General features: G+C 44.5%; 1 protein-coding gene across 1 annotated transcript; it reads right to left on the bottom strand.

Moving 5' to 3' along the window:
- Positions 1 to 1,570: 1,570 nt before the first annotated feature.
- On the bottom strand, positions 1,571 to 22,936 carry LOC121290030 (glutathione S-transferase omega-1-like). The gene is made up of 6 exons (XM_041210171.1): positions 22,792 to 22,936; positions 20,926 to 21,034; positions 19,360 to 19,582; positions 8,524 to 8,625; positions 6,933 to 7,039; positions 1,571 to 3,515 (listed from the first exon to the last, which is right to left on the bottom strand). The coding sequence occupies exons 1-6, from the start codon at positions 22,814 to 22,816 to the stop codon at positions 3,362 to 3,364; spliced, it is 720 nt and encodes a 239-aa protein (XP_041066105.1). The 5' UTR covers positions 22,817 to 22,936; the 3' UTR covers positions 1,571 to 3,361.
- Positions 22,937 to 24,510: the final 1,574 nt, after the last annotated feature.

Below are 24,510 nucleotides of genomic sequence, written 5' to 3'. Positions count from 1 at the left end.
AGAGGGTCAGTACTGAGGGAGTGCTGCACTGTCGGAGGGTCAGTACTGAGGGAGTGCTGCACTGTCGGAGGGTCAGTACTGAGGGAGTGCTGCACTGTCGGAGGGTCAGTACTGAGGGAGTGCTGCACTGTCGGAGGGTCAGTACTGAGGGAGTGCTGCACCGTCGGAGGGTCAGTACTGAGGGAGTGCTGCACTGTCGGAGTGTCAGTACTGAGGGAGTGCTGCACTGTCGGAGGGTCAGTACTGAGGGAGTGCTGCACTGTCGGAGGGTCAGTACTGAGGGAGTGCTGCACTGTCGGAGGGTCAGTACTGAGGGAGTGCTGCACTGTCGGAGGGTCAGTACTGAGGGAGTGCTGCACTGTCGGAGGGTCAATACTGAGGGAGTGCTGCACTGTCAGAGGGTCAGTACTGAGGGAGTGCTGCACTGTCGGAGGGTCAGTACTGAGGGAGCGCTGACCTGTTGAAAAAGGGCCTGTGTCCTTCTATTAGCTGTATCAAGTCCATTCCTGCCAGCTCACCTCTCAGCTTTGTAAAATTTGTCTTCCCCCAATTTAGAACTTTTACTCCTGTTCTACCTTTGTCCTTTTCCAAAGTGATGCTAAATCTAACTATATTATGGTCACCATCTCCAAAACGGTCCCCCACTGCTACTTCATCCACTTGCCCAGCTGTTCAAGAATTTTGTGCCCTGTGTGCCCTTCACATTGTTCGTACCCCAATTGATATTAGGGGAGTTGAAGTCCCCAATGATTACTGCCGTATTGTTTTTGCACTCAGAAATCTGTCCACATATTTGCTGTTCTGGGTCGATGATGGACAGAATTGCAGGCTGGTCGAGCCTGGAGGACAGAGATGTCCTTTACAGTGCAGGTGCTGGGTCTTTACGCACCTCGTAACCCACAACAGCATCGGACCTCTCACTTACATTTCATGGGATCTCCCCCACACTGAAGGTGCTTAGCTGTGGCCACGACTGGCCAACCCCTCCAATATCTCACCTCAGAGGTGATTTTCAGCTGAGTCCAGGCTGCAAGGATCTGAAAGTAGTGAGGCCACAAATCTAACCTCTCTACACCCTGGAATCTCTGCTGCCCAGTAACTACCCATCCTGGGGGTAATGGAGTGCAGTCCTGGTCTGGACCCCTGACTTTTCACTGACTTTCCAGCCCAGCTCAAGGGAACTCTCGAGCTTCCCAGACTCTGTTCCTGCATTGCTGGACTGGAACTCCCAGTGTACGTCAGCTCCTGGGGATCAGGTATGACCTGCACTTGTTCCAGCTGGGGCCGGGGTCTTCCAAATGGCCCAGTAAATTGCCACCCCAACCTGCTCCATCACCTCCCCCCTCCCCACCCACCACCACCCCACCACTGAGTGCCAGGAGTTGTTTAGCCAGGGGAAGTGAAACAGCCCACACTAGCCTGAAGCACACAGATTCCTGTCGAGTTGCTGGATAGCAGAGTGCTGGGTATTAGAAACCCCTGCTGGTGTGGGATGCCGGGGATAATCACATCTGCTGCCCACATCAATTAACTCAGCACCACCCAGGGAAAGGATTGAAACAGAAACCACTTTGCAATCTCCTCTTTTAATCTGTCTGTATTTTCCATTAAGATATCGACAGCAGTGACATCAGATGCCAAAGGTTCACCAACTTCACCAAGTGGCTCATTCGGCCCTTCCACAATCTGGGGGTCTGTCTGAACCAGGTGTGATCAGTTTAGACAGCGTTGAGATAGCTAAAGATGACAGAACCAACACAGCTCAGTGGCTTCGAGTGTGAAGCAGGTTCAGAACAGAACAGGGGGTTGATTAGGAAACTGGAAATCCGAATCAGGAACAGAAGCCACTGGGATGAGGTGTGAACAGGAAATGTTGAATACGTTATCAGTGGAGGAATGACTGAGAGAATAGGGCCTGTGTTCGAATGGAAAAGAAAGTCCAGCTTCGCAGACTTTCAGACAGAGTGCAGCTCCACTGTGCTCCTGTCTGCCGTGGGCCCTAGGCCAGGGGTTATTAGCCACACTGAGACCACATTGATAATAAAATGAGCTGCTACACTTAGTGTTGTTGTAGGAAAGAACCACCACAATATACAGTTATGTTAAATCTTTATGAAACACTGGGTCAGCTGCAGCCTGGATTAATGTGTCCAATACTGGGCTTCCACACTTTAGGATGGATGTGAAGGCTTTGGAGAGAGTACCAAAGAGATTGACTAGAATGGCTCTCGGGTAGAAAGGAAGCCGGAATATTTGTGTTGTTGACTTGGGAGACAGTTCTGGTGACTGTCAGAGGGTTTATAATCATTTGGGAGAAGGAGGATGAGTAATTATGTTGAAAGATATTAATGTGGCAGAGACAAATATCCCTGCTGTTCCAGAGTGCTCCCAGCAGCTAAACAGGCGGGTAAATATTATAACTTTCAAACACAAGCAGCAAGATATTTAGATAAAAAAATCTCCAAGGGGATTTGCTGAATATTTCTGGCTTGTAGATCTATCAGGACCTGCTCACAAACAACAGACATGCAGCCAAAATAAACTTTTCTCAAATCTGAGTTTGCTAATTCAGCAGCCAGTAAAGGCTGTGTGGACTCTTAATGAGCTGCAACTGAATTTACCCCATTGCTCAGGTCACCTAGAAAACAAGACACCCTCCATCAGGGAAACAGCAACATCCCAGACAGCGCAGCTCCAGACAGCATGTACAAATGAAACATCCTCAGACAACAGTCCCAGATGGCATGGCCTCAGACAGCAGTCCCAGACGGCATGGCCTTAGATAGCAGTCTCAGACAGCACGGTCTCAGACAGCAGTCCCAGACGGCCCGGCATCAGGCAGCAGTCCCAGACGGCACGGCCTCAGACAGCAGTCCCAGATGGGCACAACCTCAGACAGCAGTCCCAGACGGCACAGTCTCAGACAGCAGTCCCAGATGGGCACAGCCTCAGACAGCAGTCCCAGATGGCGCTGTCTCAGACAGCGGTCCCAGATGGCGCTGTCTCAGACAGCAGTCCCAGATATCTGCCCATGCCTCCATTAACGTTGAGAGGGACTGAGGGAGTTCAGAGACCAGGTGAAGACCCATTAACTGTGTGTTTATTCTCCTCCAGGCCTTGGTAATGGTTCCGCATTCCTGTTTCTAATTCTGTCTTCCAGCATTTGCAGGTTTTATTTCTCATTATCTCCAGAATTAATCCAAAATTAGATTGCATCATGGGGAAAGGAGACAGTCAATGTGACTGACTCCTGGGTCAGTTTTACATCAGAACTCTGACGTACTGTGTGGTGTTTGGGGAATGTGCTGTGAAGGGACTGTTCGGCTCAGTCCTGGCAAAGTTGGCAGGGGGGAACCTGTGCTCAGAGGAGGTAGTCACATGCCTCAGGGTTACCCTTGAAATACAGCTCATAGAAACCTCGATAGGCTTCGGTGCTATGGGCAGTTGCCTTGGCAGCAGGATCTTGCTCCATGAGTTGCATCCATTGTTTGAGTTTAGGTGTTTGTTCCAGCAACCTGCAGAAACAGGAAGAGAGATTCAGTAAATAGAAGAGAATCAGTAACCAGCCCTGGTCCTGAACTGATCCCAGCTCCAGATGTTCTGTACATCGAGCCCCCTCTATTCCGGAGCCAGGAGGAAGCCTATGCTCAAAACTCAGTTGCTCTCTACCCAGTCATTCAGATGCACCCAGACATAGAATATACAGCATGGAAACAGGCCATTCAGCCCAACCAGTCCAGGCTAGCATTTACCCTCCATGTGAGTGAATAGCTCTGTTCACATTTCCCTGTTCCCATAACACCTTATCTTAATTTGTTTCATCACCTAGTCAATCTGATCTTCAATGTTCACACAGTTTCTGCCACAACCACTGATCCTAGGATTGAATTCCACAGCCCTCTCTGTGAAGAAGTTTCTCCTGCCTTTTGGCCAAAATCTCTTACACTTAATCGTGTATCTGAATCCTCACCCTAAACCCTTCGTCCCAGCACCACACCAATCGGTAGTTGCAGCAAAGCTTCAATAACTTCCATCTCTGGGGGTGTTTATGACATGTCCACAGCATCACGTGGAAAGACAAAGTCACCAATGAAGCAGTCCTTTCTCGGGCAAACATGCCATGCATGCTGGAGCTAATCAAGCAAAGGAGGCTTCACTGGCTCGGGCATATGCACAGGATGGAAGATGACCACATCCCCATTGATGTGCCAGGCAGGGAGGTAGCCCATGTCTAGAGACCAGCAGGGTGCCCAAAGTTCTGATTCCAGGATGCTGTCAAAAGAGACACGAGAGCTTCAGCATCAATCACGACAAGTGAGAAACTCCAGCTGACGACTGGTGCAAATGGTGACACCAGCTTTGAGCAGGAACTTGCCACCAGGGCTCCAAAGCAGACACCAGCCCTGCAAACAAGGCAGCGGCAGCGATCATCCTGCGCCATCAGCGAGGGACAGCTCCACTTGTGGTACTTGTGGCAGACTCTGCCTTTCCAGAATCAGCTTGTTCTGTCATTGGAGGAACTGCAGCCGCTGATATCATGTCAGCTCAGTAAAGTTCCGAGGCTGAGTTCCCATCATCTCTCGCAGATGGAAGGATGCCAATCATATTTAATCAATTTATTGGAGTTTTTTGAAGGAGTAACATGCTCAGTGGATAAAGGGGAGCCTGTAGATGTACTGTACTTGGATTTCCAGAAGGCATTTGATAAGGTGCCACAACAAAGGTTATTACAGAAAATAAAGCACATCATGTAGTGAGTAACATATTAGCATGGATAGAAGATTGGCTGGCTGGCAAAAAACAGAGAATAAGCATAAATGAGTCTTTTTTTGATAGGCAGGATGTGGCGAATGGAGTCCCACAAGGGCCTGAACTAGGGCCTCAGCTTTTTACAATTTACATCAGTGAGATAAGGGGAGTGAAGACATGGTAGCTAAGTTTACAGATGACACAAAGATAGGTAGGAAAGTATGTTGCGAAGAGGACATGAGGTTGCAGATGGATACAGATAGGTTGAGTGAGTGGGCAAATATCTGGCAAATGGAGTTTAATGTGAGAAAATGTGAAGTTGTTCACTTTGGCAGGAAGAACAAAAAAGCAGAGTATTACTTAAATAGAGAACGGCTGCATTATTCTGAGGTGCAGAGGGATCTAGGTGTTCTAGTGCATGAGTCACAAAAAGTTAGTATACAGGTACAGCAAGTAATTAAGAAGGTTAATGGAATGCTATCCTTTATTACGAGAGGGATTGAGCATAAAAGTAAGGATGTTATGCTTCAGTTATACAGGGCATTGGTGAGACCGCACCTCGAATGCTGTGTGCAGTTTTGATCTCCTTATTTAAGGAAGGATGTAAATGTATTGGAGACAGTTCAAAGGAGGTTTACTAAATTGATACCTGAAATGAGTGGGTTGTCTTATGAGGAAAGATTGGATCGACTGGGGTCATTTCCACTGGAGTTTAGAAGAGTGAGGGGTGTTTGATTGAAGGATACAAGATCCTGAACAGCCTTGATAAGGTGGATGTCAAAAGGATGTTTCCTCTTGTGGGTGAGTCCAGAACTAGAGGCACTGTTTTAAAATTAGGGGTCGCCCTGTTAGGACAGAGATGAGGAGAATTTTATTCTCTCAGAGGGTTGTGTGACTTTGGAACTCTCTGCCTTGAAGGTGGTGGAGGCGGGGTCATTGAATATTTTTAAGGCAGAGGGAGATAGATTCTTGTTAGGCAAGGGGGTTGAAGGTTTTTGGGGGTAGATGGGAACGTGGAAATCGAAACACGAGAAGATCAGCCATGATCCTATTGAACAATGGAGCAGGCTCGAGGGGCCGAGTGGTCTACTCCTGTTCCTATTTCTTATGTTCTTATGTTCTAGTTGCAGCAGGTATTAATGGGTCACTTATGCTAGCAGCCATTGCGTCCTGGTCACTATGTGTTGTAAGCTGTATTGAGCTTCTGCCACAGGGGCCTACAGGCAGCTTTCAGTTGTCAGAACAGGTTAAAGTTGGAGAGATGGAACTCTGAGCTAGCTGTGAGTCTCAGCAATGCGCGGTATTTCCTGATCAATGGGCTCTCCTGTACCTTCCTCTGTTATTGAGGCAGTTTTATAAACAAACAAATAATATTCAAAAGGTGGAAGTTACAATCAGTGATATCACTAAATGTATGTTAACCTCACCCACATCACACCCACACTGCAGGTTAAGCAAAGGAGTTTGGTAGACATCTGTTAAACGGTAATAAGATGGATGCTCATTCCTCACTAACTGTTTTACTGCTGTTGCATCTGTTGAATAAATCTGAAATCAAAACACTGCTCCCTGTAGCCGCAGAGATCTGGGAATCGCTGGAGAAAGGACCGAAAGGTTTTGAGTCTCCCTGGTGCCAGCAGCAGAACACAAACTTCAGCAAAGCTTTAAATCAGTCTTCTGTCAATCTTTAAGGGTGAGGTTTCCTCCTTCCCCCTTCCTGCTTCGAGGTTTCCTCCTGTTGTATAGCTGGACAACTTCCGCCATCATCCTCCCCTCCTCCCATCCAAGCACAGGGTTAGATACAGAGTAAAGCTCCCTCTACACTGTCCCCATCAAACGCTCCCAGGACAGGGGCAGCACAGAGTTAGATACAAAGTAAAACTCCCTCTACTTTGTTCCTGTAGGATATCCTCCATTACGCCAACAAATGATATTCTGCATAAGGAAGTCTGACAAGTTAGTATCAAATTATGGTAACTTCGCTTTTTTGGTCTAAACGCATTTGGCTGTGCTGTGACTTTCTCAACTCCTTTCACAGAGGATCGTAATGAGCAGACAGAGGAAGCTTTTATCAAATTAGTTTGGGTTGCACTTGACCCACAATTCACCAGTGATAGAGCAGTATCTGAGCCGGCCTCTCAGCCACTCGTACCGTTAACATCATTTTAATATTCTTTACTCACTTATTCAATGATAAGGCTTCCATCCGCTCAAACCAGGGCCACATCAAGTAGTCAATCATTGTCACTGTGTCACCACCAAAGAAACGAGTCTTTAACCCAGCTAACTTCTGCAATAAACCAGAGATCAGGACAGAGCAGGTGAGAGTGCTACCCTGGGATTACACAAGTATGGAGAATTCAAAAGGGATGTGACCAGTGAGTTCTTAATTCTATCACTGCTTTGATGTGACCATGTCCACATACCACTAGAATCCCTCATAGTTCAACACCGCAGGAAATGAGCCAGCACAGGTACTGAGACTCCAGGGCATGAGGTTATCATTCCAGTCTCCAGTGCTGAGCCTCAGAGACTGAGGGGCGATTTGGTAGAGGTATACAGGATTATGGCAGGTTTGGATAAGGTAGACCAGGAAAAGCTGTTCCCATTAGCTGTTGGTACAAGGGCCTAAATTCTGGCGCAAGAAATGCAGAGGGATGTGAGAAAGGACTTTTCTACGCAGCGACTGGTAATGACCCGGAACTCGCTGCCCACGTTGGAAGAGGAGTTGATCAATTTCAAAAGGAAATTGGATGGGTGTATGAAGGAAATAAACTTGCAGGGCTACAGGGATCGAGTGGAACAATGGGACTGACTGGATTTCTCTACAGAGAGCTGGCATGGACTTGGTGGGCTGAATGGCCTCCTTCTGTGCCGTAACTGACACAATGACTTTATGAAAAGATGTCATTCTGGCTTCTAACACAGACTTTGTCCAAAGTCGCCCAACATGAGGAAAGATTCCTGTTTCCCAGAGATAGTAAAGAAAATCTTCCAACTCCACTACAGCCCCTTGTTTCCCATAGTGAGGATCCATTTTGCAGGTGATGCTTTGAATTCTGAGAATAAGAACTTTTTCCTCATCCTTTTGCTGCTTTCTACATTCTGTTCACCACTTCATACTGCTTCCCCTGCTTGGCCATTTCCAAAGTGATAAAACTGAAATTGCATCAGACAGGGTATGGAGGAGATTTCTGAGAATGTTGCCCTGGACTAGAGAATTTTAGTTATGAGGTGAGATTGGATAGGCCTATGGTTGAGACATTGAACCAGCCTCTCTCAGGTAAATGTAAAGATCCCATGGGCACTATTCAAAGGTGTGCCAATATCAAACACTCATCCAACATCATTAAAGTGGATTATCTGGTCATGATCTCATTGATGGCTGTGAGATCTTGCTATTTGAAAATTTTCTGCGGTGTTTCCTACGTTACAACTTCAAAAGTACTTCACTTGTTTTGAAAAACTTTGGGGTGCCCTGAGGTTGTGAAAGGTGCTATATAAATGCAAGTCTGTTTTGTCATTTATATCTCTATTCTATATATCAACCTATCAGTGTGGTGACTTGGCTTTATCTCTGAACTCAACAGTTTGTTAGAAGTGCCATCAAACAGAGAGCCTGTTTGGTCTGTTCTATTAGGTCAGAGGAATATTCCAGGACCCGGAGTCCTGTGCCGCATTTCCACACTATCACAAACCAAAGTTTGCTCAGTTCCTGCTCCCCAGACCAGCAGCTGCTCCTTTATAACCATGTTTCAATGATTCCCCCTTTACCTTCTCGAAGTTCCTGAGCTGAACTTGGAATTCCTCCTCCATTTTAGAAGTATCCATGGATTTAGTCTTTTCCAACGAAATCTTGTACATGTAACTCACCATCTGGTCACAGAAAGGGTGGAGACATAATCAACTTGCGCTGGAGAACTGAACTACTACATGAGGTTACTCAATGTTGAAGGTAACACTTAGCATTATATCGTTCAGATACTATGCATATACATTCATTCACTAGCACTGTTAAAATCCAAAGTTTCAATGAATGTGTGGCTGTGTGCTGACAGTATGAGCAGATTTTACAGTCATTGCCTGTAAAGTTCAAGGCATCAGCTGTGGCTCAGTGGGTAGCTCTCTCACCTCAGAGTTGTGTGCTCAACTCCTGCTCCAGAGATTTGAACACAAAATCTAGGCTGAAACTCTAGTGCAGTACTGACAGAGTGCTGTACCGCTGGAGGTTCCATCTTTCAGCCGAGATGTTAAACTGAGTCTGTCTCTCTCAGGTAGAAGATCCCATGTTGCTATTTTGAAGAAGGGCAGTTTTTCCCAATGTTCTGGCCTATATTTATGCCTCAACAAACATCACTAAAAAAAAGGTCAGCTCATGGGTGTTTGTGGGATGTTGCTATTCCTAAGTTGGCTGCTGTCTTTGCCAACAAAACACCCGAGTAATTAAAAGTACCTCACTGGTATATCCTGAGGACAGGAAAGGGTTTGGACAAATACAAGATTCTCCCTTCCTTCACTGTGAGGATGATTGCTATAGAGGGAGCTCAGGGACATTCTGAAACATATTGCTGGAAAGGGCCATAGAATGGATTGTGCAATGAAGAAGGGTTAATTAGTAACCTCATGGTAAAACATCCACTAGGAAATAGTGATCATAATATCATTGAATTTCATGTTAGGTTTGAAAGTAACATACTCCAATCAGAAACAAGAATTTTAAACTTAAATAAATTACATAAGTGCAGGGGAGAACTAGTTAATTAGGTAAATAGGCTATGGTGATAAATGAGCATTTAAAGACACAATCAAAATCCTCAACAAAAATACATTCCATTGAAAAAGTAAAATTCAGTGAGAAAGACCCATCATTGGATCACTAAGGAAATTAAGGATAATGTTACATTAAAAGAAGAGGTTTACAATGCCGCAAAGTAAAATAACAAGTCTGAATATTGGGAGTGTTTTGGAAACCAGCAAAGAATATTATTTAAATGGAGAGGAGCTGCAGAATGCTGTCACACAGAGGGGTCTGGATATCATTGTATATGAAGCACAAAGAGTCAGCATGCAGGTACAGCACGTCATTAGGAAGGCAAATTGTATGTTGGACTTTATTACAAAGGGGATTGGATTATAAAAGTAGGGAAGTCTTGCCACAACTGTACAGGACATTGGTGAGACCACACCTCAAGTACTGTGTACAGTTTTGGTCACCTTACCTAAGGAGGCATATACTTATATTGGACACAGTTCAGAGAAGGTTCACTAGGCTGATACCTGGGATGGAGGGGTTGTTTTATGAGGAGAGGTTGAGCAGGTTGGGTCGGTACTCATAGGAGTTTAGAAAGACGAGAGGTGATCTTATTGAAACATGTAAGATTCTGAGGGAGCTTGACAGGGTAAATGCTGAGAGGATGTTACGTCTCCTGGGAAATCTAGAACTAGTATTTATTTTCTCAGAGGGTTGTTAGTGTTTGGCTGGGTCACCAAATATATTCAAGGCTGAGTTAGATTTTTGGTTGTCAATAGAGTCGAGGGTTATAGGGGACAGATAGGAAAGTGTTGAGGCCACAATCAGATCAGCCATGACCTTATTGAATGGTGGAGCAGGCTCAAGAGGTCGAATGGCCTATTCCTGTTCCTATTTTTTATGTTCTTATATTCAAAGGGCCACTTGAAAGTTCATAGAAAGGGAAAAATATATAAGCGCAAACTGGCCAGCAATATAAAAACAGATTGTAAGAGTTTTTACAGGTGTATAAAAAGAAAGAGAGTAGCTAAAGTCATTAGAAGCAGAGACAGGAGAAATTATCATGGGGAACTAAGAAATAACAGAGAAATTGAACAAATGTGTGGGTTTTTGTCTTTATAGTAGAATACACAAGTTACATAGCAAAAATAGAGGGTAATCCATGTGCCAAAGAGATTGAGGAAATTAAGAAAATTAAAATCAGCAGAGAAAAGCTGCTGGAGAAATTTAAGAGGCTAAAATCTAACAAATCCTTGAGACCTGTTGGCCTACATCCTAGGATCCTAAAAGAGATAGCTGCAGAGATATTGAATGCTCTGGCTATGATTTTCCAAAATTCCCAGGATTCTAGAACAATTGCAGCAGATTGGAAGTCAGCTGATGTGACAGTGCTATTCAAAAAAGAAGGGAGAGAGCAAACAGGGAATTATAACCAGTTAGCCTGACATCATTCATTGAGAGAAAGCAGAGAAGGCAGGAAAGTGCTGGAATCTATTATTAAGGAAGTCTTAGCAATGCACTCAGGAAAGTATTATATGATTAAAACAAGTCAACATGGTTTTACGAAAGGGAAATTATGTTTGACAAATTTATTAGAGTATTTTAAGGATGTAATTAGTGGGGTAGATAAAGGGGAACCAGTAGATGTAGTATACCTTGATTTCCAAAAGGCAAAAAGTTGAAAGGTAAGATAAGGACTCATAGAATTAGAGATAATATATTAGCATAGACAGACGATTGGTTAACAAATTGAAAGCAAAGAATAGGCATAAATGGGACATTCTCAAGTTGGCAGGCTGTGACTTATGGAATGCTGCAAGGGTCAGTGCAGGACCTCAGCAATTTACAATCTATATACAGACAGCAATGTATCTAAGTTTGCTGATGATACAAAGCTAGGTGGAAAGGTAAGCTGTAGGGATGACACAGGGGCTGCAAAGAGATATAGACAGGCTAAGTGAGTGGGCATCAAGATGGCAGATGGAATACAATGTAGAGAAGTGTGAAATTATTTACTTTAGTCATAAGAATAAAAAAGCACAATATTTTTTAAAAGGTGTGAACCTGTAAGTGCTGATGTTCAAAGAGACACTGGTGTTCTCATACAAGGAACGCAGAAAGTTAGCAAGTAGGTGCAGCAAACAAATAGTAAGGCAAATGACAGGCTGGGTCTTTTTGCAATGGGTTGGAGTATGGGAATGAAGAAGTCCTGCTACAATTGTATGGGGCTTTGGTGAGACCACATCTGGAATACTGTGCGTAGTTTTGGTCTCCATATTTAAGGAAGGATATATTTGCTTTGGAGGTGGTACAGCAAAAGTTCACTGGATTGGTTCCTGGGATGTGTCTGAAACTGATTTGCCTTTCTCTTGCAGGGGGTTGGGGGGTGTTTTCTGGTTGGGGACCAAGGACCGATCCCCAGCAGGTTGCAAGTTTCAGTGCATGTGTGCAGGGTGCCTAACCGCACATGCTTTGTTCTGGGTTTCTCCTCCTGCAGTTTAAAGGGCTCTGCCATCCTGATGGCCGTGTGTCTGTGTTGAAAAATGGCGTGTAAACAAGGATCTCAGACCCAGGTTTGGCAGCATAACATGGGGAGTTCCGGGATTGAGAGGAAGGAGCCCAGGGAGAGGACTAACGGGGAAGGAGTCACTGGGAGAAGACCACAGGAGGAGACCATCACTAGGAACCACCGGGAGAAAAACTACTGGGGAGAGGAGCAAAGAAGAGGCTGAAAGCAGCAAAAGTGTTGCTGTTGCCAGGGTCCAAGTAGTGAAGGTTCGGACAAGTCCTGAAGATCTGAAAAGGCAGCAGAAGGTCAGTTACTCCATGCTGTGGGCCGTTGGTCAAAGGAAAACCCTTTAAAGCAATCGTGTTATGAAGAACTGGAGTTGGTGCTGGAGTACAGCCTGGGAAGCCAGTGGAAGTAGTCTCAGGGGAAGAGATTAACCATCAGGAAGTGAGCAGTCATGAGGCAGTTGGATTTAGAGGGAATTCAGAGGTTAAATCTTCAAAGGTGAAAGCTTGAAATTCCTCTGGGGGAGACAGAGTTTTAAAGACATTGTGTAACTCACAGTGGACACTGATGTCTAGGTGGATTATTAAGAAATCCATGGGATCTGTCATGGTTGCATCTGCCATTTAATGTGCAGTATAGTTTGTTTGGCCAATCTACCATAACTATTAACCCATTATGCTACAGCTTTATCAGTTGCTATGACTTATTTTTATTTGTTCATTGAATGTCAGCATCACTGGCTGGGCCAACATTTATTGCCCATCCCTAAATGCCCTTAAGAAGGTGGTGGTGAGCTGCCTTCTTGAACTGCTGCAGTCCATGTGGTGTAGGTATACCCACAGTGCTATTAGAAAGGAAGTTCCAGCGTTTTGACCCAGTGACACTGAAGGACCAGCGATATATTTTCAAGTCAGGATAGTGTGTGACTTGGAGGGAAACTTTCACCTACTGCCCTTGCCACTCTAGGTGGTTACAGTCATGGATTTGGAACATGTTGTTGAAAGAACCTTGGTGCATTGCATCTTGTAGATGGTACACACTGCTGCTACTATGCGTCGGTGGTGGAGAGAGTGAATGTTTGTGGATGGGGTGCCGATCAAGCGGGCTGCTTTGCCCTGGATGGTGTCAAGCTTCTTGAGTGTTGTTGGAGCTGCACTCATCCAGGCAAGTGGAGAGTATTCCATCAAACTCCTGACTTGTTCCTTGTAGATGGTGGACAGGCTTTGGGGAGTCAGGAGGTAGGTTACTCACCACAGGATTCCCAGCCTCTGACCTGCTCTTGTAGCCACAGTATTTATATGGCTAGTCCAGTTCAGTTTCTGGTCAATGGTAACCCTCAGGATGTTGTTAGTGGGGGATTCAGTGATGGTAATGCCATTGAGTGTCAAGGGGAGGGAATATTTTCTGGAAAGGGGAGGTTTATTCCTGAAGATTTGCAACAATTAACTGAGGTTAGGTTAACCGCATTAGCAGAAAAGTTGAAGCTAGAGTTAAAATCAAGGCTAACAAAGCAGACATATTTGAACCAATAGCACAGCATTTGAAATTAGAAAAACAAAAGGCTGACATCATAATAATACAGGTTGAGTTAGCTAGAATCCAGTTACAGATAAAGCAGCCTGAAATAGAAAAGGGAAAAAAGAAATGAAGCAGCTTGAGATAGATCGTGAAAAGCAAAAACCTGAATGAAAGAGAAATACAAAAGCTTGTACACGAACTCCAGGGAGAGAAGTTTGCAAGGGCCAAAAGAAACAAGGAAAGAGACAGAGATAAGGAAAGAAAGAAAGAAATCAGACGGTACAAATTGGCTAATGAAAAGGTTAAGAGATGAAAGAGTTTAGTGGTTCGGATGTTGAGTTGAATCCCATTCCAAGCTTTGATATTTGAAGAATCTTCACCTCGTGCCTAAATTCTTGGATGATGGAGTTGAGAGATATTTTATCTCATTTGAAAATGTGAATACAAAGCTAAGGTAGCAAAGGACACATGGACTCTCATTTTACAAAGGGTTTTGGTTGGGAAAGCCATGGATGTGCATTATAGCCTTTTGGCAGAACAACTCTCAGATTAGGAGACAGTTAAAACTGCGGTATTTAATGCTTATAAATTTGTCCCCAAAGCATATCAGTTAAAATTTTGGAATTTGAGGAAAAGATAAAATGAAATGTTTGTAGAATTTGCCAGGGAGAAAGGAATGTTGTTTGACAGGTGGTTTTGATCAATGAAGTTAGAACAAACTTTTGAGAATATGAAAGAGCTAATCATAATGGAAGAATTTCAAAATAACATCTTTATAGCTATCAGGTCACACCTGGAGGACTGAAAGATTTCTAATGTAAGGGAAGCAGCGATTCTGGCAGATGAGTCTGATAGATCACATGGGCAGCTAGAGGTCATAGAGAAGTAGAAGAGAGGAGTAGAAAAGAGTCTACATTTGGGGAGAAGGCAGAAGCAGTTCCTGTTAATGAAAATGATAGTGCAGAGAATAAAAGTGATGTTAAGAAACCAGTCTGATTTTATTACTGTAAGACAGGGCATATAAAGGAAAATTGTTGGAAGTGGAATGGTAAAAATGGCAGTAATAGGGACACTCAAGTAGTCTTCAGAAAAGACAGTCCCAGTGGCACTGGTGCAAGTGACAGGAATTTTCCACAGAGACAGCTGCACCAGGAAGTGAAACTTGTAAGAACCCCATTGCTACTACTGTTTTTACAGTAGGAATAGTTAGAACTGAAAAGGACCATAAGGGGTTCATACTAGAAGGGGAAGTCACTCCATTTTTGTCCAAGGAAGAGCCCAGAAAGATTGTTCTCCTGAGAGATATTGGTTCGGCTTAGAGCTTATTGTTAGCAAAGGATTTACATCTTTCTTCAAAAGGTTCATTGAATAACAATGTATTAATACAGGGTTTTGATGGGAAGTGCTTGCCTCTCCCATTGTACAAAGTACATTTGAATTGTGCTCTGATGAAAGAGCCTTGTGTGGTTGGAACTGCTCTCAATCACCCATTAAAAATGTAGACTTTATATTGGGCAATGATGTAGTGTGCAATATAGTTTTTTCACAATCTGGGACTGGGTGTCACATTCCTGTGAGTAAAAGCATACAGCCTATTTGTGATCCAGCTAAGCCAAGAATGGACTCAAGTAAAAATACTGATGTACTTACCTCAGTAATGGACAGTACAGAGGCCATACAAAGGCTTTCAGAATTGCTAAGTGAAATATTTCAATGGGAAAGACTAAGACCTCAAAGTGACCCCAAAGGGTTAATGATACCTGACACCAAACTAAAAGTACTGGCCAGAGTTGAGATGCAGGATACAGCATCAGGAATACAGGCAAAGGGGCAAGTTCACAAAAGGCCTTTTAAACCCAAAGAATGATTGGAATGATGTGTTTTGTGACTTGCATGGAAGGCTCAAAGCATTGAAAAGAAAAATAAATGCCCAGAATGGGGATTTAGTTGATGTCACTCAAAAATAATTAAATGAGACACATTCAGAATGGCATCAGGAGAAACAGAAAGATCTTAAAATGTTCAAAGATTAAACCGAACAGGAGTACCAAACCCTTTCGTATGAACATAAAAAGCACCTCAATAACATCCTGGAAATGACCAAAAGAGATTTTGATCACAGAAGAGACAAGTTGTTGGCACACAAAAGAAGCCCTTTGACCTTATTGACTCAAAATGGGAATTTACCATGTCTGAGTTTAGAAAATGAACTTAAAAATAGAATCATGACCACAGCCAATAAAGAGGCCAACAATTTGACTGTGGATTTGGCTGAGACATTATTTGCTGAGTTAAAAAATGGGCATAGGAAGAAAGAACTCATGTTATGAGCTATGATAATTTAATGATATTTAAATCCTGTTAACCCTATTTGTCGCATGTGCTTGCTTCAGGGTTAATCCTTTATAACTTTGTGAATGTGGTATGTGCAATGGTGGGAAAAATGAAAAAGTTACCAATACAGCATGTAATAAATAAACTATTTGCTGGTGTATGATGTTAAACATTTCACAGAATCACACAGTGCAGAAGAGGCCCTTTGGTCCATCGAGTCTGCACTGACACTTGAGAAACAACTGACCTACCTACCTAATCCCATTTACCAGCACTTGGCCCATAGCCTTGAATGTTATGACGTGGCAAGTGCTCATCCAGGTACTTTTTAAAGGATGTGAGGCAAGTCGCCTCCACCAAAAATCTGTATAACCTTCTATATTCAATGGTGGAGCATCCACAGCCCTCTGGGATAGAGAATTCCAGCACTACACAATCCTCTGAATAAAGAAATTTCTCCTCACCTTATTTTCAAAGCCCTGTAAAGAAACCTTCACAATGATGAAAATTTCTTTTTCCCAAGGGGGTGAAGTTTATGAAACCGACTCACCTTTCTCTTGGGAAGGGGGCGTTTTCGGGTGGAGACTGAGGACCAGGATCCCCAGCAGGTGGTGAGTTTTATTGTGTGCCCGGCAGAGTGTATGGTCCAGCAATGCTCAATTCTGGGTTTCTCCTCCTGCATTTAATGGCTTAGCCATCATGACAGCAGTGCACCTGCATGGAAAAATGACTTGAGAACAAGGATCATGGACCCAGGTTTGGCGGTATAACACTGGGAGTCCCCAGGACTGAGAGGAGGGAACCCAGAAAGGGGGAATCCAGGGAGAAGCCCCAGAGAGGGAGGACCCATGGGGAAGGAACCACTGGGAGGAAGAGAACACTGGCAGAGCCCACCACTAGGAATAACCAGGGAGAGAAAACATTGGGGAGAGGAGCAAAGAAAGAGGACCCAAGCAGCAGAAGTGCTGCAGTTGGCAGGCTCCAGCTTCTGAGGGATCAGGAGAGGCCTTGGAAAACTGAAAAGGCAACAGAAGGTCGGTGACTCCATGCTGTGGGCCGTTGGGACAAAGGTAACTCTTTAGAACAATGTTGCCCTGCTCAGTGTGGCTGAAGAGCTGAAGTCATGCCTGTGAGTTGATGCTGGAGTGCAGCCTTAAGAAGCTAGTGGAAGTAGTCTCGGGGAATAGATTAAACCATCAGGAGGTGTGCAGTCATGGGGGCTAACCAAGCTGGGGCAACTTTGAGGGAATTCAGAGATTAGATCTTCAAAGGTGAAGACTGGAGATTCCTCATGAGGGAGGCAGAGTTTTAATGAGATTATGTAGCTCACAGTGGATACTGATGTCTGGGTGAGTTGCTGAGAAATCAGTGGGATCTGTCTTGGTCGCATCTGCCATTTTTTGTGCAATGTAGTGTGTTCGACCACAGTTTGCCTGTTAATTCACACGTGCCTCATATTAACCCTGAATGTTAGAGTATAAGATAGATATTACAAATTGTTTTACTTTTCTGATTTTCTATAGTAAAGTTATTTTTTGTTCAAAAACTGGAACCTTGTGGTTTTATTCTCTTAGTATGTACCTTGGACCTCAAACTTTGTCTACTTTAGGCAAAATGTTACTGGTCCTTCACTGGATTGTACCAACATCTGGCGATCTGATCCAGGAACAGACAGGATGGGAGAATTGTCCTATGATGAGAGGCTGAGTAAACTGGGCCTATGTTCTCTGGAGTTTAGAAGAATGAGAGGTTATCTCATTGAAACACAGAAGATTCTGAAGGGGCTTGATAGGATAGGCACTGAGAGGTTGTTTCTCCTGGCTGGGGAATCTAGAACAATGGGTACAGGCTCAGGATAAGGGGTCAATCATTTAGGACGGAGATGAGGAGAAATTTCTTCATTCAGAGGATTGTGTATCGCTGGAATTCTCTATCCCAGAGGGCTGTGAATTGAATATAGAAGATTATACAGATTTTAGGTCTCTCAGGGAATTAAGGGATATGGGAAGTGGGCAGGAAAATGGAGTTGAAGCCTGAGATCAGCAATGATCATATTGAATGGTGGAGCAGGCTCAATGGGTTGAATGGTCTACTCCTGCTCTTATCTCTTGTGTTCTTGAGATGCTGACCAAGAAAGATGTGCAGAAGGTGAAAACTACAGGATGTATCTGAAGGCAATATAATGTGCCAATTCAGCAATAAACAGTTGAGGGTCCAGCTACAGGAAGGAGCTGGATAAAAATTGCACTGTGACCTTAGGGGCAGTTCTGATAATGCCATAGGTGGTAGGAGTGTGGAATTCTCTCTCAGGAAAAACAGCCGATGCAAGCTCAATGAATAAATTTAACTTTTAGATTGATAGATATTTGCTAGCCAAGGCTATTGAGGGATATGGAACTAAGGCAGGTAGATGGAATTAGGATACAGATCACCTCTGATCTCATTGAATGGCGAAATAGGCTCAAGGTGCTGAATGGCCTTGTCCTGTTCTTATGTAACTGTTTCAGTATGGCTGAGCTAGGGAAAGATTATAAGAAATGATTCCTGCTCGAGATTGCTGCTATGTATCCATCAGTTGACAACCGGCAGGCAATGTCTCCAGACCCAAATACTCAACCAACACTCATGGTCCAGACCACAAAGTGAAGACCGCCAGAGGTAGGAGATAGCAATGGGGAGAAAACCGTTAGTCGTGCACAGACTGAATATCTGTCACTGTTCTGAATGTGTAGCAGTGGAGCTGTCCACAAGCAGGAGACTAGCCATCTCTCCTAGATCCTGCCAGATTCATCTCTACACTTTGCATTGCATCTTTCCCTTTTACAGCTGTGTTTTTCCCCATTGGGCTTTCCACTGCCTTATTTAAATTAAATTCATCTCCAGTTGCTAAACATATCACCTGCTTTTAGTATCTATGTCCAGCATTTGGACTGGCCACCATTGGCTGCTCTCCTCTACCCTCTTCTGTGTTCTGATTGGTCTCAAAGAGAAGTTGCCCACTGTCCTCTCTCAATTCTGCCAAAAGCTCTTGTAAGGAGACATGGGTGAGAGAAGGTTAAGAATGAGGATATTGACTCCAGCTAATAATAGTCTTCAAATGAGTTTAGACAAGTTTTGAAGCTCTAGATGGGATCAATTGCAGCAGCAGAAGCCAGAGCAATCACTGGATGGAGAAAGACCAAGGTCAATCTAGTTCATCTTCTGCCATCCTGATAATTGTTTGTTACGATATTATTAAGTTCTTTACTAATCACATCAATCAATATTTATTAATTAGGAAAATGTGTTCAGCTATGGGGACAGACTAATGGAGTGGGATTAATTGAATACCTAAAGCTGAGACAGGCATGATGGGCCGAATGGCCTCCTTCTGAACTGCATGATTCTATGAGCTAGCTGAAGGCCACTGGACCCTTTACCCTCCCTCTGATTTCACCCATGGATGGAGAGCCTGCCACATACTCTCTAATAAATGCATCAGCTCCTTGTGTACCTTACTGAAATGTTCCAACAACATCTTCTGTTTGGCCTTCTCGTAGGGATCTGTGGGCAGGAGCCGTTTCGCTGGGTACTTGTCATCCAGAAACTCGCAGGTGATTGGAGAGTCATAAACCAGCTCATTCTGGCAGGTCTCCAACACTGGCACCAAACCAAGAGGATTCTTCTCAAAGAACCAGTCAGGCTTGTTCACCAGGTTGATATTGATTGCTTCATACCTTAAAGAGAATAGAGTTGGGATGAAAATCCTAGTAACCATCAAATAGATGCCAAACTGGAGAGTTAATACATCATGTAAACACTCTGTTGAAGCAAACCCTCGTCTATCGGGAAAACCCATGAATAAACCTGAGTGTACGCACCTTATGAGTCCAGATATTTAGAGTGAGAAATTGTTGCTTATGAGCTGGACCAGAGCAACACTTCCTCAGTATCACAGCAAGACCACAAACAATGGCTCTTAAGATTCTAATCAAAGATGACTGCATATTTAAAATTCTCATCCTTGTTTTCAAATCTTTTCATGGCCAGGCCTCTCTGTAACTGTAACCTCCTCCAGCTCCATAATCCTCCAAGATCTTTGTGATCCTCCAATTCTGGCTTCTTATGCATCCTTGATTTTAATTATTCCATCATTGGCAGTCATGCCTTCAGCTGCATGGGCTCTAAACTCTGGAATTGCCTCCCTAAACCTGTCTGATACTCTACTCTGCTCTCCTCCTTTAAGAGACTCCTTAAAAATCTACCTCATTGACCAAGTTTTTGGTCATCTGTTCAAATATCTCCTTCTATGTCAAAGTTTGGTTGATAACATTCCTTTGAAGCACCCTGGAATGTTTTACTTGTTAAAGGTGCTATATAAATGTAAGACTAAGAGCTGAGATTATGGTTTGTGGGTTTATAGTAATAGGTGTTTTGTGAGGGTGATACTTTAACTCACTCATCATATCCAGGCCCAGACCACACCAGATGCACTCGGAACTCTCCAGCACTGCTCTTCTCTTTCCAGCTCCCCACTCTTCTGCTGCCTTCTCTCCCATTGTAGACCACCTCTCTGCTGATATCTGTCCTGAACTTGCCTTTCAATTTCTAACCCTGGCCCTGACATCTCCTGGGATAGGCAAAACCTGCAGTCAGTTAAAAAAAAAACTTCCTCTTATGGGTGAGTCTGGACCCAGGAGGCACTGTTTTAAAATTAGGGGTTGCCCTTTAGGACAGAGGTGGGGAGAAATCTTTTCCCTCGCAGCGTTCTGTGACTTTGGAACTCTCTGCCTCAGAAGGTGGTGCAGGCGGAGTCATTGAATATTTTTAAGATTGAGCTAGATAGATTCTTGTCAGGCAAGGAATCAAAGGCTATCAGGGTTAGATGGGAATGAGGAACTGAAAACACAAACAGATCAGCTCGAGGGGCTGAATGGTCTTCTCCTGCTCCTATTTCTCGGTGGAACAAGCAAAGGTGGCCTGGCGAGGGGCAGATCTGGCTGGCTCAGGATCACCAAGGCTGGGGCAGGTACCCAACATTAACTGGGACAAAGCTTTGGAGAGCTTGATTCCATCTTACTTGATTCCCTTGGCTTCCAGGACCAGGCGAGTACGTTGAGCAAATGGACAAAATCTCATGCTGTACACACGAACCACTCCCGCAGGCACAGGGCCTGGGGCGGGACTTCCTGCAAAAGGAGACAAAATAATCGTTAACCATGAGAAAATGGCGAATTGTGAGATTTAGCATGCACCCAGTTCAGGGCAACAAAGAGTGTGGAAACTGGCACTCTGCTGACCAACACCCCTGTGAATCAACATTGGCATGGGATAACAGAGCAGGTTAGAGACCAATAAGAGGAAGCAAAATTATCAGCACATGAGTTATACTGGGATACACAATATTTGTTAAAGGATAATCATGTTTGATTGCATCCTCCAATAAAGTATTGGGGAAGTGAGTGCAGTTTGATATGTATACAGACTTTCAAAAGGGGTTTGATAAAGTACACACCTAATTTGTTAACAAAAATTTAAGCCCGTGGAATTCAAGAGATAGCAGCAGTGTGGATACAAGATTGGATAAGATTCAGACTAGACAGTCATGGCGAATGGATGACCTTCAGGCTGGATGCAAGTGGTGCGCTATCTGAAAGGGCAGTGGAAGCAGATTCAATAGAAACTTTCAAAAGGAAATTGGATAAATATTTGAAATAGAAAAATTAGCTGGGCTCTGGGGAGAAAGTAGGAAAGTGAGTCTAATTGCATAGCTCGATCAGAAGGCCAGCATAGGCACAAAGGGCTGAGTGGCCACTCTCTGTATTCTATGCTCTATAAAATATGTTAATTGGGAATTACTCAGATAAGATAATGGTCACAAAGCACGAGACAATGGGTTTCCAGAGTGGTTCTGGAAACTGGCTCGGAGGCGTGAGCACTGATAAAATGGGAGCTCAACGACTTCCACCACCATGGGATATTCTTAACCCGGAAACAGCAGCAGCCGGGAGCCTGGCAACCACTGATTCAATTAAGTGGCTAACTGAATGCCCCACTGGCATTTACTCGTGTTGGGATGGGCCCCCACCATGTGGGAAGACCACCAGGTGGACATCCAGCGGTTTCCTGGGAGCGGGGGAGTTGGGGGGGGCGGGGAGGGGTCTTCCTCTGTGGCAGATTTTTGCCCGGGCAGCCATGACCGCCCGCACAGTTCCAATACTGCCACTCGAGGACTCATTGCTTATATCGCCAGGGCTTGTCTGCCTGGCTCCAGCACAGTAAAAAAAATTCTGGCCTGCTCTTCGATGGCACCTCAACCTGGAGGTGCCCTCTCCTTCTCTGTCTGTAGGTGGCATTGTCAAGGCTGCCCCGAGCTGGTTGGGCTGGCAGCTGTGGGAAGCGAGCTGCCATTCTTAACTTCCTGCTGCCGGTAGAATTGCCCCCAAAGCCCCGCCCGTGTGGGCTTGGGCCCTGCTTTCAAACCCAGCCGCGGACTCCCGGAACGCGTAAAATCCAGCCCAATGTCGCAAACCGTGAGACACCTCGAAAGCGAAAGAACGCGCAAACAAAAAAGCAAGACAGGGAGACGGATAGACTGGCCACAGGAAACACATCAGCACTAAAGGTGACAAATCAAGAGGGCCATTACACAGAGACTGCCAGATGCACGGACCCGCTGAGAGTTATATGTGCAGGGGAAAAGGAAGAGAAAGACGGATAGGCAGAGGTCAAATTAAGGTCACAAATATACTCAGACACACACACACAAACACACACACAGTCAAATAGGCATGCAGAGGGGTCAAAAGAGAAAGTGAGGCAGAGGCAGAGAGACTAAGTGTAAACAGGGACTGACAGGCACAAACACAGGAAACTGACTGGAAGTAGAGACTGCCTGACTGAGCCTCTCCCTCACATGTATTTGCTCAGCTGATAACTCCATTACCTTTTGTCAGTGCTTTTGCAGACATTGCTCAGACTACGATCAACTCAGACCACTTTTAGAGGCAGGCTTCGGACAGACCGAATCACTCCAGGCTAAGGCTTGTGAATGTAACCAGTAGTGCCAGCCACACCAGTCCCGCCCTCCTAATGCGTCACAATCAAGATCTATTTTCTAGCTGACTCATTGTATAAATGTTGAAACAGAAAATCACTGCAACAAAAGCCGAGATGAAAATGGGAGGCACAACAAATTATTCAGCGGATCAAAGGCAGGGGATGCGGGTGGTGGGCACAGTAGGGGGAGGGGGAGAGGGGGGGAAGCGTGTGAGCTACTGAAATATTAGGTGGTACTGCTTAGTTAAGTATTTAACATAGCTTGAGTAAACAAATATCCTTAAAAATAATGTGACACACTGACAATTTTAATCTTGTCTAGACAACTGTATATGTCGCAAGTGATCAGAGATTTCAATAAACCCACACCAATCAATGTAACAGCTGGGCTGCAACAGTTGGGGAAGACCAGAGGAATTTGGGGGTTCAACTCCCAAGAATAAGTCACAGCTGCATTCGATAAACAGAGCTCAGCAATCCCACAACCAACAGGTTAGATCAAAAACAAAAACAGAATTACCTGGAAAAACTCAGCAGGTCTGGCAGCATCGGCGGAGAAGAAAAGAGTTGACGTTTCGAGTCCTCATGACCCTTCGACAGAACTTGAGTTCGAGTCCAAGAAAGAGTTGAAATATAAGCTGGTTTAAGGTGTGTGGGGGGTGGTGGAGAGAGAGAGAGAGAGAGAGAAGTGGAGGGGGTTGGTGTGGTTGTAGGGACAAACAAGCAGTGATAGAAGCAGATCATCAAAAGATGTCACCAACAACAGAACAAAAGAACACATAGGTTAGATCAAAGCTCTGCAATCCTGGGATACACAATATTTGTTAAAGGACAATCATGTTTGATTAACTTGATTGCATCCTCCAATAAAGTATTGGGGAAGTGAGTGCAGTTTGGTATGTATACAGACTTTCAAAAGGGGTTTGATAAAGTACACACTTAATTTGTTAACAAAAATTTAAGCCCGTGGAATTCAAGAGATAGCAGCAGTGTGGATACAAGATTGGATAAGATTCAGACTAGACAGTCATGGCGAATGGATGACCTTCAGGCTGGATGCAAGTGGTGCGCTATCTGAAAGGGCAGTGGAAGCAGATTCAATAGAAACGTTCGAAAGGAAATTGGATAAATAGTTGAAATAGAAAAATTAGCTGGGCTCTGGGGAGAAAGTAGGAAAGTGAGTCTAATTGCATAGCTTGATCAGAAGGCCAGCATAGGCACAATGGGCTGAGTGGCCACTCTCTGTATTCTATGCTCTATAAAATATGTTAATTGGAAATTACTCAGATAAGATAATGGTCACAAAGCACGAGACAATGGGTTTCCAGAGTGGTTCTGGAAACTGGCTCGGAGGCGTGAGCACTGACAAAATGGGAGCTCAACGACTTCCACCACCATGGGATATTCTTAACCCGGAAACAGCAGCAGCCGGGAGCCTGGCAACCACTGATTCAATTAGGTGGCTAACTGACAGTCACTGTATGCCCCACTGGCATTTACTCATGTTGAGATGGTCCCCCACCTTGTGGGAAGACCACCAGGTGGACATCCAGCGGTTTCCTGGGAGCGGGGGAGTGGGGTGTTGGGCGGGGGGGTGGTCTTCCTC

Source organism: Carcharodon carcharias, chromosome 17, assembly GCF_017639515.1.
Source record: "Carcharodon carcharias isolate sCarCar2 chromosome 17, sCarCar2.pri, whole genome shotgun sequence".
Taxonomy (NCBI): domain Eukaryota; kingdom Metazoa; phylum Chordata; class Chondrichthyes; order Lamniformes; family Lamnidae; genus Carcharodon; species Carcharodon carcharias.
Note: the sequence above shows the minus strand (reverse complement) of the source record. Positions and strands in the feature narration are given on the sequence as shown.

Coding starts and splice junctions, on each gene's coding strand:
- LOC121290030 (XM_041210171.1), bottom strand. CDS start 22,816: ATGTCTGCAAAAGCACTGACAAAAG. Junction 21,035..22,791: donor TGCAAAAGCACTGACAAAAG/GTAATGGAGTTA, acceptor CTCCTTTTGCAG/GAAGTCCCGCCCCAGGCCCT. Junction 3,516..6,932: donor GAAGCCTTATCATTGAATAA/GTGAGTAAAGAA, acceptor CTGTTTCTGCAG/GTTGCTGGAACAAACACCTA.